The 15839-nt window shown below is 39.8% G+C and overlaps 1 protein-coding gene across 5 annotated transcripts in view; it reads left to right on the top strand.

Moving 5' to 3' along the window:
* lrch3 (leucine-rich repeats and calponin homology (CH) domain containing 3) overlaps positions 1-15839 on the top strand; it is a 124988-nt gene that overhangs the window by 81653 nt on the left and 27496 nt on the right. For 3 of the 5 annotated variants that reach the window (XM_078410254.1, XM_078410252.1, XM_078410256.1), the window contains exons 14-15: positions 8320-8400; positions 14462-14531. In XM_078410254.1, coding sequence (XP_078266380.1) covers positions 8320-8400; positions 14462-14531 — 151 coding nt within the window. The remainder of the gene's footprint in view (positions 1-8319; positions 8401-14461; positions 14532-15839) is intronic. The other 2 variants (XM_078410255.1, XM_078410253.1) reach the window with 1 other exon arrangement.

The raw sequence follows: 15839 nt of genomic DNA, 5'->3' as shown, positions 1-15839 counted from the left end.
ATCTGGTGGTACGTGCTTTCAAGCTTTTGTACCTTCTAACTGTTAGGAGAGTGGACAAGAGGGAATAACAGGGTGAAAAAGGTCCTTGATAATGTTGGCTGCATTCTTGACATGGAGTGAAGTGTAGATGGAGTCAATTGGGGGGGAGGGGGGGAGAAAGAAAGAGGAGGAAGGAGAAGGCTGGTCTGAGTGATGGACTGGGCTGCATGAACAAAGCTCTGCATTTCCGTGTGCCCTTGGGCAGAGCTGTTCCCAAACCAAGCTATGATGCAACAGGGAGTATATTAAGAGGTTGAGAACACACCCTTGTGGGCCACTGGTGTTGAGAATATTGTGCAGGATGTTTTATCATCTATCCTCACTGGTCACAGCAAGTCAAATCTGTCTGGAAGGCTAGAGTTAATGTGCGCCTTGACTAGCCTCTCAAAGCACTTCATGATGATGGATGTCATAGCCACTGGACAGTAGCCATTAAGGCACGCTACCTTGATTTTTGGCACTAGGGTGATAATGGTCTTTTTATTGCTGGTGGGGATCTCAGAATGGAATAGCAAAAGGTTATGGATGCCTGTGAATATTCCTACCAGTTGGCCTGTGCAGGTCCTGAGCACCTGGCCCGGATTCCATCTAAGGCAGTTGCGTTTGGCAGGCTCACTTGCACAAAGGCCAATCTGACATCTGCGACAGTGACCATGGGTGCAGGTGCACCCAAAGCTGTCAAAACAGCTTATGTCATTCCATCGGCCTTCTGCTCAAAGCAAGCAGAGAATGCAGGTACAGCAGGCAGTGAAGAAAGCTAATGGCATGCTGGCCTTCATTGAGAGAAGATTTGAGTTTAGTAGCAAGGAGGTCCTACTGCAGTTGTACAGAGCCCTGGTGAGACCGCACTTAGAGTATTGTGTGCAATTTTGGTCTCCTAATTTGAGGAAGGACATTCTTGCTATTGAGGGAGTGCAGCGTAGGTTCACAAGGTTAATTCCCGGGATGGCGGGACTGATATATGATGAAAGAATGGGTCGACTGGACGTATTCACTGGAATTTAGAAGCATGCCAGGGGATCTTAGAGAAACATATAAAATTCTTAAAGGATTGGACAGGCTGGATGCAGGAAAAATGTTCCTGATGTTGGGGGAGTCCAGAACCAGGGGTCACAGTTTAAGAATAAGGGGTAGGCAATTTAGGACTGAGATAAGGAAACATTTTTTCACCCAGAGAGTTGTGAATCTGTGAAATTCTCTACCACAGAAGGCAGTGGAGGCCAATTCACTAGATATTTTCAAGAGAGAGTTAGATTTAGCTCTTGGGGCTAAAGGAATCAAGGCAGGAATGGAGTACTGTTTTTAGATGTTGGGAATCACTGAGACATGGCTACAAGAGGACCAGGGCTGGGAGCTGAATATTCAGGGGTACACAACGTACAGAAAAACAGGCAGGTGGGGAGAGGGGGCGGGGTAGCTCTGTTGGTAAGGAATGATATTCACTCCCTTGCAAGGAGTGACATAGAATCAGGAGATGTAGAATCAGTATGGATAGAGATGAGGAATTGTAAGGGTAAAAAGGCCCTAATGGGAGTCATCTACAGGCCCCCAAACAGTAGCCTAGACATAGGGTGCAAGTTGAATCAGGAGCTAAAATTGGCATGTCGCAAATGTAATGCTACGGTGGTCATGGGAGATTTCAACATGCAGGTAGACTGGGAAAATCAGGTTGGTAATGGACCCCAGGAAAGAGAGTTTGTGGAGTGCCTCCGAGATGGATTTTTAGAACAGCTTGTACTGGAGCCTACCAGGGAGAAGGCAATTCTGGATTTAGTGTTATGTAATGAACCTGACCTGATAAGGGGACTTGAGGTAAAAGAGCCATTAGGAGGCAGTGACCACAATATGATGTTTTACTCTACAAATTGAGTGGGAGAAGGGAAAATCGGAGGTGTCAGTATTACAGTATAGCAAAGGGGATTACAGAGGCATGAGGCAGGAGCTGGCCAGAATTGATTGGAAGGAGGCCCTAGCAGGGTAGACTGTGGAACAGCAATGGCAGGTATTCCTGGGAATAATGCAGAAGTTGCAGGATCAATTTATCCCAAAGAGGAGGAAAGATTCTAAGGGGAGTAAGAGGCACCCGTGGCTAACAAGGGAAGTCAAGGACAGCATAAAAATAAAAGAGAAGAAGTATAACATAACAAAGAAGAGTGGGAAGCCAGAGGATTGGGACTCTTTTAAAGAGCAACAGAAGATAACTAAAAAGGCAATACGGGGAGAAAAGATGAGGTACGAGGGTAAACTAGCCAATAATATAAAGGAGGATAGTAAAAGCCTTTTTAGGTATGTGAAGAGGAAAAAAATAGTCAAGGCAAATGTGGGTCCCTTGAAGACAGAAGCAGGGGAATTTATTATGGGGAACAAGGAAATGGCAGACGAGTTGAACCGGTACTTTGGATCTGTCTTCACTGAGGAGGATACAAACAATCTCCCAGATGTTCTAGTGGCCAGAGATCCTAGGGTGACAGAGGAACTGGAGGAAATCCACATTAGGCAGGAAAAAGTTTTGGGTAGACTGATGGGACTCAAGGCTGATAAATCCCCAGGGCCTGATGGTCTGCATCCCAGGGTGATTAAGGAGGTGGCTCTAGAAATTGTGGACGCATTAGTGATTATTTTCCAATGTTCTATAGATTCCGGGTCAGTTCCTGTGGATTGGAGGGTAGCTAATGTTATCCCACTTTTCAAGAAAGGAGGGAGAGAGAAAACAGGAAATTATAGGCCAGTTAGTCTGACATCAGTGGGGGGGAAGATGCTGGAGTCAATTATAAAAGACAAAATTGCGGAGCATTTGGATCGCAGTAACAGGATCGTTCCGAGTCAGCATGGATTTACGAAGGGGAAATCGTGCTTGACTAATCTACTGGAATTTTTTGAGGATGTAACTAGGAAAATTGACAGGGGAGAGCCGGTGGATGTGGTGTACCTCGACTTTCAGAAAGCCTTCGACAAGGTCCCACATAGGAGATTAGTGGGCAAAATTAGAGCACATGGTATTGGAGGTAGGCTACTGACATGGATAGAAAGTTGGTTGACAGACAGAAAGCAAAGAGTGGGGATAAATGGGTCCCTTTCAGAATGGCAGGCAGTGACTAGTGGGGTACCGCAAGGCTCGGTGTTGGGACCGCAGCTATTTACAATATACATCAATGATTTGGATGAAGGGATTAAAAGTACCATTAGCAAATTTGCCGATGATACAAAGCTAGGTGGCAGTGTGAACTGTGAGGAAGATGCTATGAGGTTGCAGGGTGACTTGGACAGTTTGTGTGAGTGGGCGGATGCATGGCAGATGCAGTTTAATGTAGATAAGTGTGAGGTTATCCACTTTGGTGGTAAGAATAGGAAGGCAGATTAATATCTGAATGGTGTCAAGTTAGGAAAAGGGGACGTACAATGTGATCTGGGTGTCTTAGTGCATCAGTCACTGAAAGGAAGCATGCAGGTACCGCAGGCAGTGAAGAAAACCAATGGAATGTTGGCCTTCATAACAAGAGGAGTTGAGTATAGGAGTAAAGAGGTCCTTCTGCAGTTGTACAGGGCCCTAGTGAGACCGCACCTGGAGTACTGTGCGCAGTTTTGGTCTCCAAATTTGAGGAAGGATATTCTTGCTATTGAGGGTGTGCAGCGTAGGTTTACTAGGTTAATTCCCGGAATGGCGGGACTGTCATATGTTGAAAGACTGGAGCGACTAGGTTTGTATACACTGGAATTTAGAAGGATGAGAGGGGATCTTATCGAAACGTAGAAAATTATTAAGGGGTTGGACACGTTAGAGGCAGGAAACATGTTCCCAATGTTGGGGGAGTCCAGAACCAGGGGCCACAGTTTAAGAATAAGGGGTAGGCCATTTAGAACAGAGATGAGGAAAAACTTTTTTAGTCAGAGAGTTGTAAATCTGTGGAATTCTCTGCCTCAGAGGGCAGTGGAGGCCAATTCTCTGAATACATTCAAGAGAGAGCTAGATAGAGCTCTTAAGGATAGCGGAGTCAGGGGGTATGGGGAGAAGGCAGGAACGGATACTGATTGAGAATGATCAGCCATGATCACATTGAATGGCGGTGCTGGCTCGAAGGGCCGAATGGCCTTCTCCTGCACCAATTTTCTATTGTCTATTGTCTAGATGATCAGCCATGATCTATTTGAATGGCAGTGCTGGATAGAAGGGCTGAATGGCCTACTCCTGCACCGCTCTTTCTGTTTCTAATGCGTTGAGCTCAATGGAAAGGGACGGGTTGTTGCCAGTGGTATTGCCCAACTGCCCGTGTAGCCTGTTGTTGCATGAAAGCCGTGGTACATTTGGGATTCTCACTGTGGATTCTCCATTGCTTTGCGAAGATCGTGAATGGATATCTTGTACCATTCATAATTGCTTTACTTGAATGCTGCAGATTTTGACCTTATCTGGGATTGAACCTCACGGTTCATCCATGGTTTTTGGTTGAGTAACACTCGCATTGTCATCTTTGGCACGCATTTTTCTACTTACTGATGAGGTCTGTGACAGCAGTGGCATACCCTTTTAGGTTGGCCGCAGAGTCCTCTAATATGGACCTGACCACTGACGCAAAGCAGCCATGAAGGATCTCATTTGTCTCCTCAGACTGTACGATCTTTTGTACCGGATTTTTCCACTTCTGTTTCTGCTTGTAAGCAAGGAGTAGGAGCACAGTATGGTGGTCAGAATTTCCAAAGGGTGGTCAGGCGATGGAGCGTTAAGTCTCTATGATAGTTATGCAACGATGATCAAAGATGTTTGGGCCTCTGGTGGGACAGGAGATGTGCTGAAAGTATTTTTGAAGCAGACTCTTGAGGTTGGCCTGTTTGAAGTCCCCGGCTACTCTGAACAAGGCTGAAGTAGAGGTGGTTGGAAACTTCAAATTCTTAGGCGTCAATATCACCAACAATTTCTCCTGGACCGCACATATTTAAGCAACGACCAAGAAAGCACACCATCTCCACTACTTCCGTTAGGAAATTTGGCACGTCTCCTGCAACTCTCACCATCTTCTACAGATGCGCCATCGAAAGCATTTTATCAGGCTGTATCACAGCTTGGTCCGGGAACAGCCCCATCGAAGACCGCAAGTAATTGCAGCGAATTGTGGACGCAGCCCAGACAATCACACAAACCAATCTCCTTTCTAGTGACTCCATTTATACCTCACGCTGCCTCGGCAAGGCGTTTGATCCTGGAGTTCATAAGATGGCCTGACTTGAAAGAAGATTAAAGAGAAAATTGTTAGTATTGTTAGAAATCCTGATAGATTTGCAATTGGAATAGAAATTTAAAAGAGTGAAACGATTCTAGTGAATAATATGAGGTCTTCTGGGAGCAGCATTCATAGAGTCGCTAAGCTCTAGCACCGTCTGGCCTGGTAAATTGTTGGCTAAAAATGAAAGCTTTTCCATATTGTGAAAGCATTTCCTTTTCTCTTTGACGCCCCCAAAGATTAATCATCCGTTTCCAGGTGGAACCCAGCAGGAGCCATCTTGCCATATCTTTCCATTGTTTGGTTTGTCTTAATGTTACCTTTACCTGGAGGGGCACGTGTGTCGCAAAAAAGATGTGATAAAAATAAATTTTAAAATCCACAGAACGTTTTAATAAAAGACAAACAGTATGATGAATACAAATTCTTGTGTTGCAAATGGAGGTTGTGATTGTCATTAGATTGTACCTTTATTTTTTTTATTTTACTTTGTGGTCATTGTTTGATTATGTTAACAATACTTCAACTCTACTGAAAATTAATATGAAGTCACGGTTTTGCTGATCCTGGATTTATCACTTTATTGTGATTTAGAAATTCTTAAGATATTATGTTGAATTAATGTTAATTTCAGATGTATTTTTTGCTGCCAGGACCTTGCTCCTGAAGTTCTTATTTTTATAAACCAATGATCAACATGAGCAAATTTCTCACCAAGTATAAGATTATTTATTACTGTTGAATTCTGAAATTATAACCACCAAAATCAGTGGTTTTATGTGAATATTCATAATATATGTAAAATTGCTCAATCCGTTTCTCCCGATGTTGAGAATGAATCCAGTGCAAAAATTACATTATGATATTATGGTCCTTTTTATTTCTCAGAAGAAGCTGCTGGAGCAGTTATGTGGTGGCTTTGTGACATAGAATGACATTTAAACTGATGTAGCAGAAGTAAGCTTGCGCCAAAAAAATACAGAGGAAACAAAGACGGGGGCTAATGCATTTCCAAGCCTTCATTGTATATTCAAGTTATGTAGTCTTGGCTCTTAATTAACAATTTGTTGTTTATTTCTAGATTCTCAAACTCAACAGAAATAGTTTGGTAATTTGTTCAATCATTTCCAAAATTGTTATTTTGAGGGGAGGTTTATTGGCAGAGATGGCCTATACAAGAAGGACGGGTTGCAAATGAACTCGAGGGGGACCAATATCCTGGCAGACAGGTTTGCTCATTCTACGTGGGTGGGTTTAAACTAGATTGGCAGGGGAGGCAGATGAGAGGTTAGAAATTGGTATGGAGGGTGATGAGAGAAAGTATAGAGGACAGAATAGGCAGGAGAAAGGCAAGGAGCGAGGAAGGAATGTGGGTTTAAATTGCACTTTAATGCAAGAGACCCCTCGGGAATCAAAGCGGTCAATTCTGTGTGGAGCCACAGGAGATGGGCAAGCTCCTCTGAGTATTTCTCCTCTGTTTTTACCATGGAGAAAGGCAGGTGGACAGGGGAATCTTGGGATAGTCACTGGAAGTGTCTTGAGAGCAGGCAGTATTACGGTCACTGATCAACGGAAGGTTTTGATGCATATGAATATAGACTAGTCTCCCAGGCCTGATCAGATATATCCAAGAACACTGGGAAGCCAGAGGAAGTTGCAGGAGCGCTCGCTGAGATATACAAGTCATCGTTAAATTAAAGGGAGGCAAATGTTTTGACTCTATTGAAGAAGGAGTGCAGGGAAAAGGCTAGGAACTACAAGCATTAGATAAGTGGCTGTGTGTTTTGAAATGCTTGCTATTGCCGTATCTCGGAGTTGTACAGCACAGAAACCAGCCCCCTGCCAATCATCTATAGATCCCATTGGCTCTGTGGTCTTTCATACATGACGATTGAAGCATCCTCTCAGGCAATGGATCCAAGGAAAATAGATAGGCCTAAGCTGTCTTTCCCCATAACTATGACATTCTATTGTAAAATATATAGATGATTCTTGGGTAAAGCGATGGACGTTTGCTGTAATTAATGTGACATTGAAATCCGTGATGAGGAGTAGAACAGAAGAGATTTTGTTTCTCTGTTATGACGGGACCTTGGGATAGACGCTATGTACCACTGCTGCTAAAATGTTAATCGGCTTTTTTCTTGACTGTTCTTAACTACTTAAAAAAACATAAATAAAATGCAACCAAAATTTATTTCAGGGTTACAAGCGCATGCTGAGGCATCTTCATATCGAAAAACATTTTACTTCCATTCATGTACATTTTGTTTCAGAAGCGTGCATTTTTTTAAACGTTTTGGAATTCTAGATGGGCTAGATGGTTGTGGTATTACCTTTGCTCAAAATCTTTTGATCAATACATGGTTTGCAGTGGAATTCATTCTTAGGCTGTCCATTAGAGTTTTGTCCTGGTTGTAAGATTTATATGAATAAATTGTTCAACTTATAGTAGTATTGTAGTTGAGTCAATAATGCATTTTATTCCTTCTTATTAACTTTAACCAATAATATTAATTAATTTTCTCCAGGATTAACAATGATTATTGATTCACTAGCATGAGACAATTTTGGTAGAATTTTTTTAACTTCCATTTTCTTAAAATCTAGGAAAAATGTTCAATTTATGTTTATTTTGATTCTGACACATGATAGCATTTTATTATGCAGTCATGTCATTGTCCGTTAATCACGGACCAAGCTTTAGTAGGAAAAACATTATTGTTATAATGTGTTCAGCATCTATCCCCAACGCTGACCCTATCATATCATATCATATCATATATATACAGCCGGAAACAGGCCTTTTCGGCCCTCCAAGTCCGTGCCGCCCAGCGATCCCCGTACATTAACACTATCTACACCCACTAGGGACAATTTTTTACATTTACCCAGCCAATTAACCTACATACCCTGTACGTCTTTGGAGTGTGGGAGGAAACCGAAGATCTCGGAGAAAACCCACGCAGGTCACGGGGAGAACGTACAAACTCCTTACAGTGCAGCACCGTAACTGTTGGACTATCATGCCTAAAGCTTTCTCCTCTGCTTCTCTCTGTAACAGAATGGCTTTGAACCACACTTCTTCTTTGAGATTGACAATAACACCAATACCATTAAACGGAGGCCTGACTCTCACAGCAAGGTGACTGCGCAGCTTGTGTGGAGTTTGTGGCTTTGTAGAGATTTTACTTTTGTTTTTCATTCTTTGCATGAAGTGGTGAGTGAGTGACTTCTTTCACCAGACCAAACTTTACAAATTGTTTAAAAAAAAGATGAACAGAACATAATTAATTTAAATGGAGATGATACTGTCTGCCAAATGTTCTTTTTGATGCACTCTTGGAGAGAAATGCAAATAAGGAAAGGATGAAATGATTACACTTCTTCCAACATTTAGTATAATACCAATCCAAATAATGTAGTGAATTTGCACAAATTTTGAAGATTTTAATTGATTAGCTTGCTCAGTGGGCTGGTGAAAAACCCTACTCAATTTGCATGTGCAAACTGACTTGAAATAGAAAACTATCTTTTATTTCTACATTACCCAATGTAGTTGATTTTTTAATTAAAATAATTTCACTAGTTACCACACTAATGCATAAGTAGAAATTATAAATCATTGAATTTAAAAAATATTTCCTGAAGTTCTAATTTTTTTAAGATTACTTTGGTGACCAATAAAATGTCTGGTTCTGGTTCAGAGGTTTAATGCTTCCAAACATGTGATACTTTACATTATGTCCATATTCTTTAATATAGAATTTTTAATGCTTTTCTTTGAACAGATTTCCTGCCAATTATAGATTATTTTCCTTTAATTATTCTTTTTGTTTTATAAGGAAATGTGTTGTGTCATTACTGCGAAATGCAGAATTACATTCGGCAGTATGTGTTGTATTGGCTGCAAACTGAAATATAGAAGTAAAAGTTTTGTTAGATATTTATTTTATCAGGGATTAATCCTGTCACCATCTCATTACCTGACAATTAAATTTGTTTGTATTAGCAAGATAAATTTTATTTTAAAATATTGAATAGTGCATCAGATCTTTCTTTGCAATATGTATCCTGACTTAATTGCCTCTTAACTTATCTTACATTGTTGTTAAGACAATTATTCCATCCCAAGTACTGAAAGTACTAAAAGCTATCCTCTCACCTGTCTCTTGTTTTCTTTCTCTCTCTCACTCTCACTCTCTCATTCCCTCACTCTGTTGCTAACATAGAAAAACTCTTCATGCTGAGACCTCAACGGTACGTGAAGCTCCTCTTAAAACAGATGATAAATGTAATGATAACATTCCTTGGTCCAGGGGGTAGGTGTTAATCTGAGTGGAAAATATCTGCAGTTTTATTATGCAGAGAAAAGGTTTTGTTGCATTGTCAAATCCACATGGATACAAGACCCAATCTCAACTGAAGTGAAAGGTTTGAATTAGTTAACTGTTATGAAGGGGCATAGTTACCATCTGATTGTCTTGTGTATGTTGTGCACAAACAAATGCTGCAAAATTATGGAAAAAGCCCATTGTTGCCACGACCACTAAAAAAAACGTTATATTTGGGGTTTTTTTTCACTGGGAGAATTCAAAGATAGCCACTATTCTCTGAAATGAATTTAGGCAGAATTATTCACCACAAAAACTTTGATCTTCAATTGATTTAGATGTAGAGCTGAATTTCTTGTTCTGCTGTGGATTCAGTCTGCAAAGAAATATATCCATGCAGCTTTCTTATCGAAGAGTCAAAGTATGGTTTTTTAAAGTGTCTGTTTTGTTTAGTCACAAGAGTCCTCCTGATAATCTCTGAGCTACCAGCAATTGTTTTTGTGCATGCTTAAAAGGAACTTGGGTGCTAATGTTTTAAAGGTTTTCAGTATACAACAGTCTTAACGATTTCAAAATATTCTTAAAGCTATATTAGTGATTTTTAAATGAGCAAACATTCATTGAATTTAAATTTCAAATTTATCTTTGGAAGAAGATAAATTCTGATGTTCAAAACTCAACTTTGATCGTGATGTTGGTTATTTCTGCCGCCTGTGCCACCTGCCCTAGAAGTTAATAATTCTTTCTCAAGTATGCTAGGTCAGTAGTAGAAAAGCTGTCATAATAAATTCCCCACAGCACAAGTATAGAGGCTCGTCAAGTTTAGTTCTTCATAGTTTTGTCTTGATAATTGATTCTGGGGGGAAAAGGGAAAGTATGAAGAGAAGGTTAAGGATCTAGGATGGGAACTGTGTATGAGACTTTTCCCACTTTCCTGAATTAAGTATCATAAAGATATTGACATTAATAACATCATGAAACTAGAAAATGTGTTGCACGAAAATAATGTTGTTTCAGGATTGCCACTAAGTTTAAATTACATTCCTGATAATAACACCTACGTAAGGACCCCAATCTAAAGTGCTAGCTATAATACTCTCATGCAGCACCTGCCAGTAACCTGCTTGTCATTGTTTAGTTTTGACCGGTTTGTTTGGCAGTGGACATCACTACAGCCCTGGTCTAAATATGTATGGAAAAGGTCAACTTCGGAGATGAGATAAAGATTGCTGTCCTTGTTGTGGAAACATTGTTTGACTTGTGTGTTGTTTCATGGAGCCATGATAAAATTGAAGTAATTGGAAAATGATGAATGCTCTCCACTGATTGTTGTTTGATCTTGCACAAAAGGACATATTTGTAGTTATAGGGGGGAATTTGTCTTCACAAGTCCAAGACCCAACCATCCATAGCCGCCTCATCAATGGCTACAGTAGACACAAAATGCTGAAGTAACTCAACTGGACAGGCAGCATCTATGGAGAGAAGGAATGGGTGACGTTTCGGATCGAGACCCTTCTTCAGACTCAATTGCTACACTTTAAAAAGGCAGAAGTGAGACTTTTCCCCACTAATTACTGACAAGTGATATTCACATCAAGTGACATTATCACCATAATCTAATCACATTGTGTTAACATTAATTGATATTGGCTTTGCTGAAGTACTCTAAATGCATTCAGGAACAGGGGTTTTTGATTCACCATATTCTGTGGTCATTGGCTTGACACGTTGCCCAACTCTTTCATCTTCCAAGAGTGCCATGGTCTCCCCTGGTAGCCCAAAGGCTTTGGCTGACATCCCAGTTTAATACTGAGGCCATGCTGTACAGATGAGGGTCTCTTTGAGATGAAACTTTGAACCTAGGCCCCAATGGGATCTATTTGCTCGCTCGTGAGATCTCAAGATCCCAAGGCACTATGACAAGAACTGAGGTTATTCCTGAAAACCTGGTAAATATTAATTTATCAAATCAACATTTTAAATATATATTGAGATAGATATAAATAGTCATGCTTGCCACTATGTTTCTCATTCTACTAAAGTAGTTAATTTGCTGATAGCCATTTTGGATTGTTCTGCAAGGCGTGTAAAAGGCATTATGCCAATGCATTTTAGCGAAGGAAGTAAAACCATAAACTCGTGTTTACCTCTGTGTGTATAATCTGCTGTGTGGCAGCAAGTCAGCAACCTCACATTGTTAGCATTTCTCGAACTTGCGGCTGCTACCACACAGGGAAAACTAAGGTAATAAATGTGTAGGAGGCTGTCACCTACGTTCTCCTTTAAGTTGAGTACTATCCTGACTTTAATACCTACATTTCTTTATCAGTGAGATGTCAGAATTGCGCAACTCTGGGAGAATCGTCAATACATGGACCATTGCAGTTAAAGGTGCAAGCTCACTGTCACCTTCTTAATGACAATTAGGAATATGCAAAAACATTTTACCTTGCCACATACAGTCTTGAGGTATTAAAGAAAGAATTGACCTAGATATGTTGGATTACTGGTTTTCACTTGCCATTTTGGTATCTACTGTTGAAAAATCACTGACTGAACCTGAAACCTATCTCAACAGTTGTGGCAGAGCTTTCTTGACATAAATCCTGTTGTAATGGTGGGGAGCAGCACAAATCTTGCTCATGGAACACCTACAAATGTGGAGAGCAGGCACAGCCATGCCCTTCTGGCTGAACCAACTACTCAAGTAAACCTAAACACTGCTGACTTTGAGAAACAATTCAAAAACTTCACAAAACCATTTAAAAATTAAGGTAACTTTAAAAAACACTTCTGATTTCAGAAATTGTTAAATACATCGGATAAAGTAAAAATGTTTAAAACATTCAAAAATACATTATCTGCTTTAAAAAAAAAAACTAAAAATATTAATCGCATTCTCACACCTGGTTTCCTCCTTTAAAGTCTTTGAACGTTCTGTGCAAGAAGCAGGCAGAAATTGGTCAAGCAGATTGATCAGCAGAAGTGTTGAGTAAATACTGTCACTGCATGCTCCACTCGTGAGCTTTATGTTGTCATTGTTCACGTGAACTACCGGCACCTTTGCTGCAATATTCCTTGATGTTTTATCCATGATGTAACCGAGCTGCTTGAATGTGTCCAGTGTAGTACTCAACCGGATAACCAATAAACTCATGTATTGAGTTTGAAATATGTGGTGAGCCATTTTTGTCGATGCTGATTGTAATATACTTGTAAGTCGCCCCGAGTGTAAATACTTTGCCACGTGACTTTTGTCTTAAAATATTCATTATATTTATTCAATTTAAACATATCCAGAGAAGGGTTGTTGTTTAAGTGAAGAAATTATGCAAACTAATGTTGTGTTTGTGCCTTAAATCTAGGAAACTGCTGTCCAATTTATTTCTTCATTTGGGATCGAAGATTTATATATATTAATTAGCTTGTTGATTGTATTTCTGTTCTGCTAATTTTGTATAAATTACGAAACTGCAGAACTTCAATCTTCTCTTCTGCCCAAGACCTTTGAAATTGAAATTTGCTGTGTGAGCATTGTTTCTCATAGAGCCATAGAAAGATACAGCACAGAAATGCCGTTTATATTATCTTTAGAAATTACCAGATGAAGGAAACCACAATTAATGATTCCTTTTGAGATATTTCCGAATCATAGCCTAGTTTTAGAAATTGTGGATACTTTTCAGACTATTCCGTTCATCACTGCTACCAATCAAATTTTGTCTTAACTTAGCTTTATGTCAGTTAGTCTTGCTGATCTTTTCTCATCAAATCAGCATCAGACATATAAGAATCCTTGCTTTTCCTGATGCTTTCATTCCTTATTAGGTATCTTAATCGATATTGTACAAAACTTGCTTTTCAAATATAGTGCAGCTGTGTTGAAGTACTTATCAAATCGATTCAAGAAAATCTTGGAAAGGTTATTTGAACCTGCTGAGATAAATGCGATTCTATTTGTCATAATACCCTCCCACATAATGTGTGCATTATTTTTGCCACAGGGTCTGAACGTTGTTGGTATTTGCATTTTCAGGTGTTATTGTTTTTTTATTGTGGATAGGGTCAGAATTGCCTTTGGAGGTTGCTACATTTGAGGTTTTAATTTTAGTTGCTTTATATTTCTTTTTTCCAAGATAATCAGCTGTATTGTAATTTCTTAAGATATTTATTGACCTTTCATAGCTCGACTGAGATCAAGGTCCTTCGTTGCATACTAACATGGTGATCCTTATCTGGAAGATACTTTAACTGAGGCCTAATCTGTCCCCACTCACCACTTCTTTTCCCAACTGAAATAAGTGGATCATGAAGCTTCAGCCAATCCTATCTCCGTCCTTGCTTTTGACTGGCACAGATGGATTACTACTACCTACAAGGGGCATTTTGTTTAAAAAGATGAAGTGCAATGATTTAAATAATTTTTACTATGTGGTGGAGTTTCAGCAATTTACCGATGTCAATTGGATTATGTTACAATTTCAGTCAGTTCGTATTTATAGAATTAACATTGATTGAGAGGGAAGTAAATGATGTTGATGAATTCTGTTCAAGCCTTCAGCAGGCTAATTGGCCTATATCACCAAACCTTTGCTGACTAACATGCAAAACACAAAGGCATTGGTATTTTTTTCCTTTAATTAACTATTATATTTAACCAAAAATTATTACAGCTTGAACTAACCTCAGTTCCGTTTGCACTTTTATTTGCTGCTTTGCTTTGAAAGAATATCAAGATGTTGAAGAGGAAGCAAGATGTATTGCAGGGAGGCTAATTGTCCATGCTCTGCTATTTTGAAGTACAGAAATGAGATGCACATTTTTATTTAAGTTATTTGTCATATTTTAAACCTTGACTTTTTCTCATAGAATGAAGACAAAACGCCCGTGTCACCGAGTGCCTCTACTGCCTCTACTGCCCAGTCACCTATACAAATGGGTAAGAGAAAACATTGTGCAGCTCTCCAGTCTATATGCACAATAAAAAAGTGTATTTTGTGTATTCTTCATTTGATCTCAAGTAATATGTTAACTTGTTTTTAATCGATATTGATTTATATTAAGCATCTGAGTAAAGGATCAAGATTCAGCTACTGTATATTCAGTATTATCTATCCACCAGATTAACAAGAAGGCAAGGCAAATCTTATAAAATGTGCACCAGGTCTGATAATAACATCTTGTTCATAAATGAAACCCCCTGCAATAATCTACAGTGCCCTCCATAATGTTTGGGACAAAGACCTATTTGCCTCTGAACTCCACAATTTGAGATTTGTAATAGAAAAAAATCATATGTCGTTAAAGTGCATATTGTCAGATGTTATTAAAGGGTATTTTTATACATTTTGGTTTCACCATGTAGAAATTACAGCTGCGATTATACATAGACCCCCCCCCCCCCCATTTCAGGGCACCATAATGTTTGGGACACATGGCTTCACAGGTGTTTGTAATTGCTCAGGTGTGTTTAAATGCCTCCTTATTACAGGTATAAGAGAGCTCTCAGCAATTAGTCTTACCTCCAGTCTTTCCATCACCTTTGGAAACTTTTATTGCTGTTTATCAACACGAGGACCAAAGTTGTGCCAATGAAAGTCAAAGAAACCATTATGAGTCTGAGAAACAAGAATAAAACTGTTAGAGACATCATCCAAACCTTAGGCTTACCACAATCAACTGTTTGGAACATCATTAAGAAGAAAGAGAGCACTGGAGAGCTTACTAATCGCAAAGGGACTGGCAGGCCAAAGATGACCTCCACAGCTGATGACAGAAGAATTCTCTCTATGATAAAGCAAAATCCCCAAACACCTGTCCGACAGATCAGAAACACTCTTCAGGAGTCAGGTGTGGATTTGTCAATGACCACTGTCCGCAGAAGACTTCATGAACAGAAATACAGAGGCTACACTGCAAGATGCAAACCACTGGTTAGCCGCAAAAATAGGATGGCCAGGTTACCATAAGTAACCAAGAAGTTTGCCAAGAAGTACTTAAAAGAGCAACCGCAGTTCTAGAAAAAAGGTCTTGTTGATAGATAAGATAAAGATTAACTTATATCAGAGTGATGGGAAGAGCAAAGTATGAAGGAGAGAAGGAACTGCCCAAGATCAAAAGCATACCACCTCATTTGTGAAACTGGGTGGTGGAGGTGTTATGGCCTGGGCATGTATGGCTGCTGAAGGTACTGGCTCACTTATCTTCATTGATGATACAACTGCTGATGGTAGTAGCATGGTGAATT

This window comes from Rhinoraja longicauda, chromosome 13 (genome assembly GCF_053455715.1).
Source record: "Rhinoraja longicauda isolate Sanriku21f chromosome 13, sRhiLon1.1, whole genome shotgun sequence".
Classification (NCBI taxonomy): Eukaryota; Metazoa; Chordata; class Chondrichthyes; order Rajiformes; family Arhynchobatidae; genus Rhinoraja; species Rhinoraja longicauda.
Note: the sequence above shows the minus strand (reverse complement) of the source record. Positions and strands in the feature narration are given on the sequence as shown.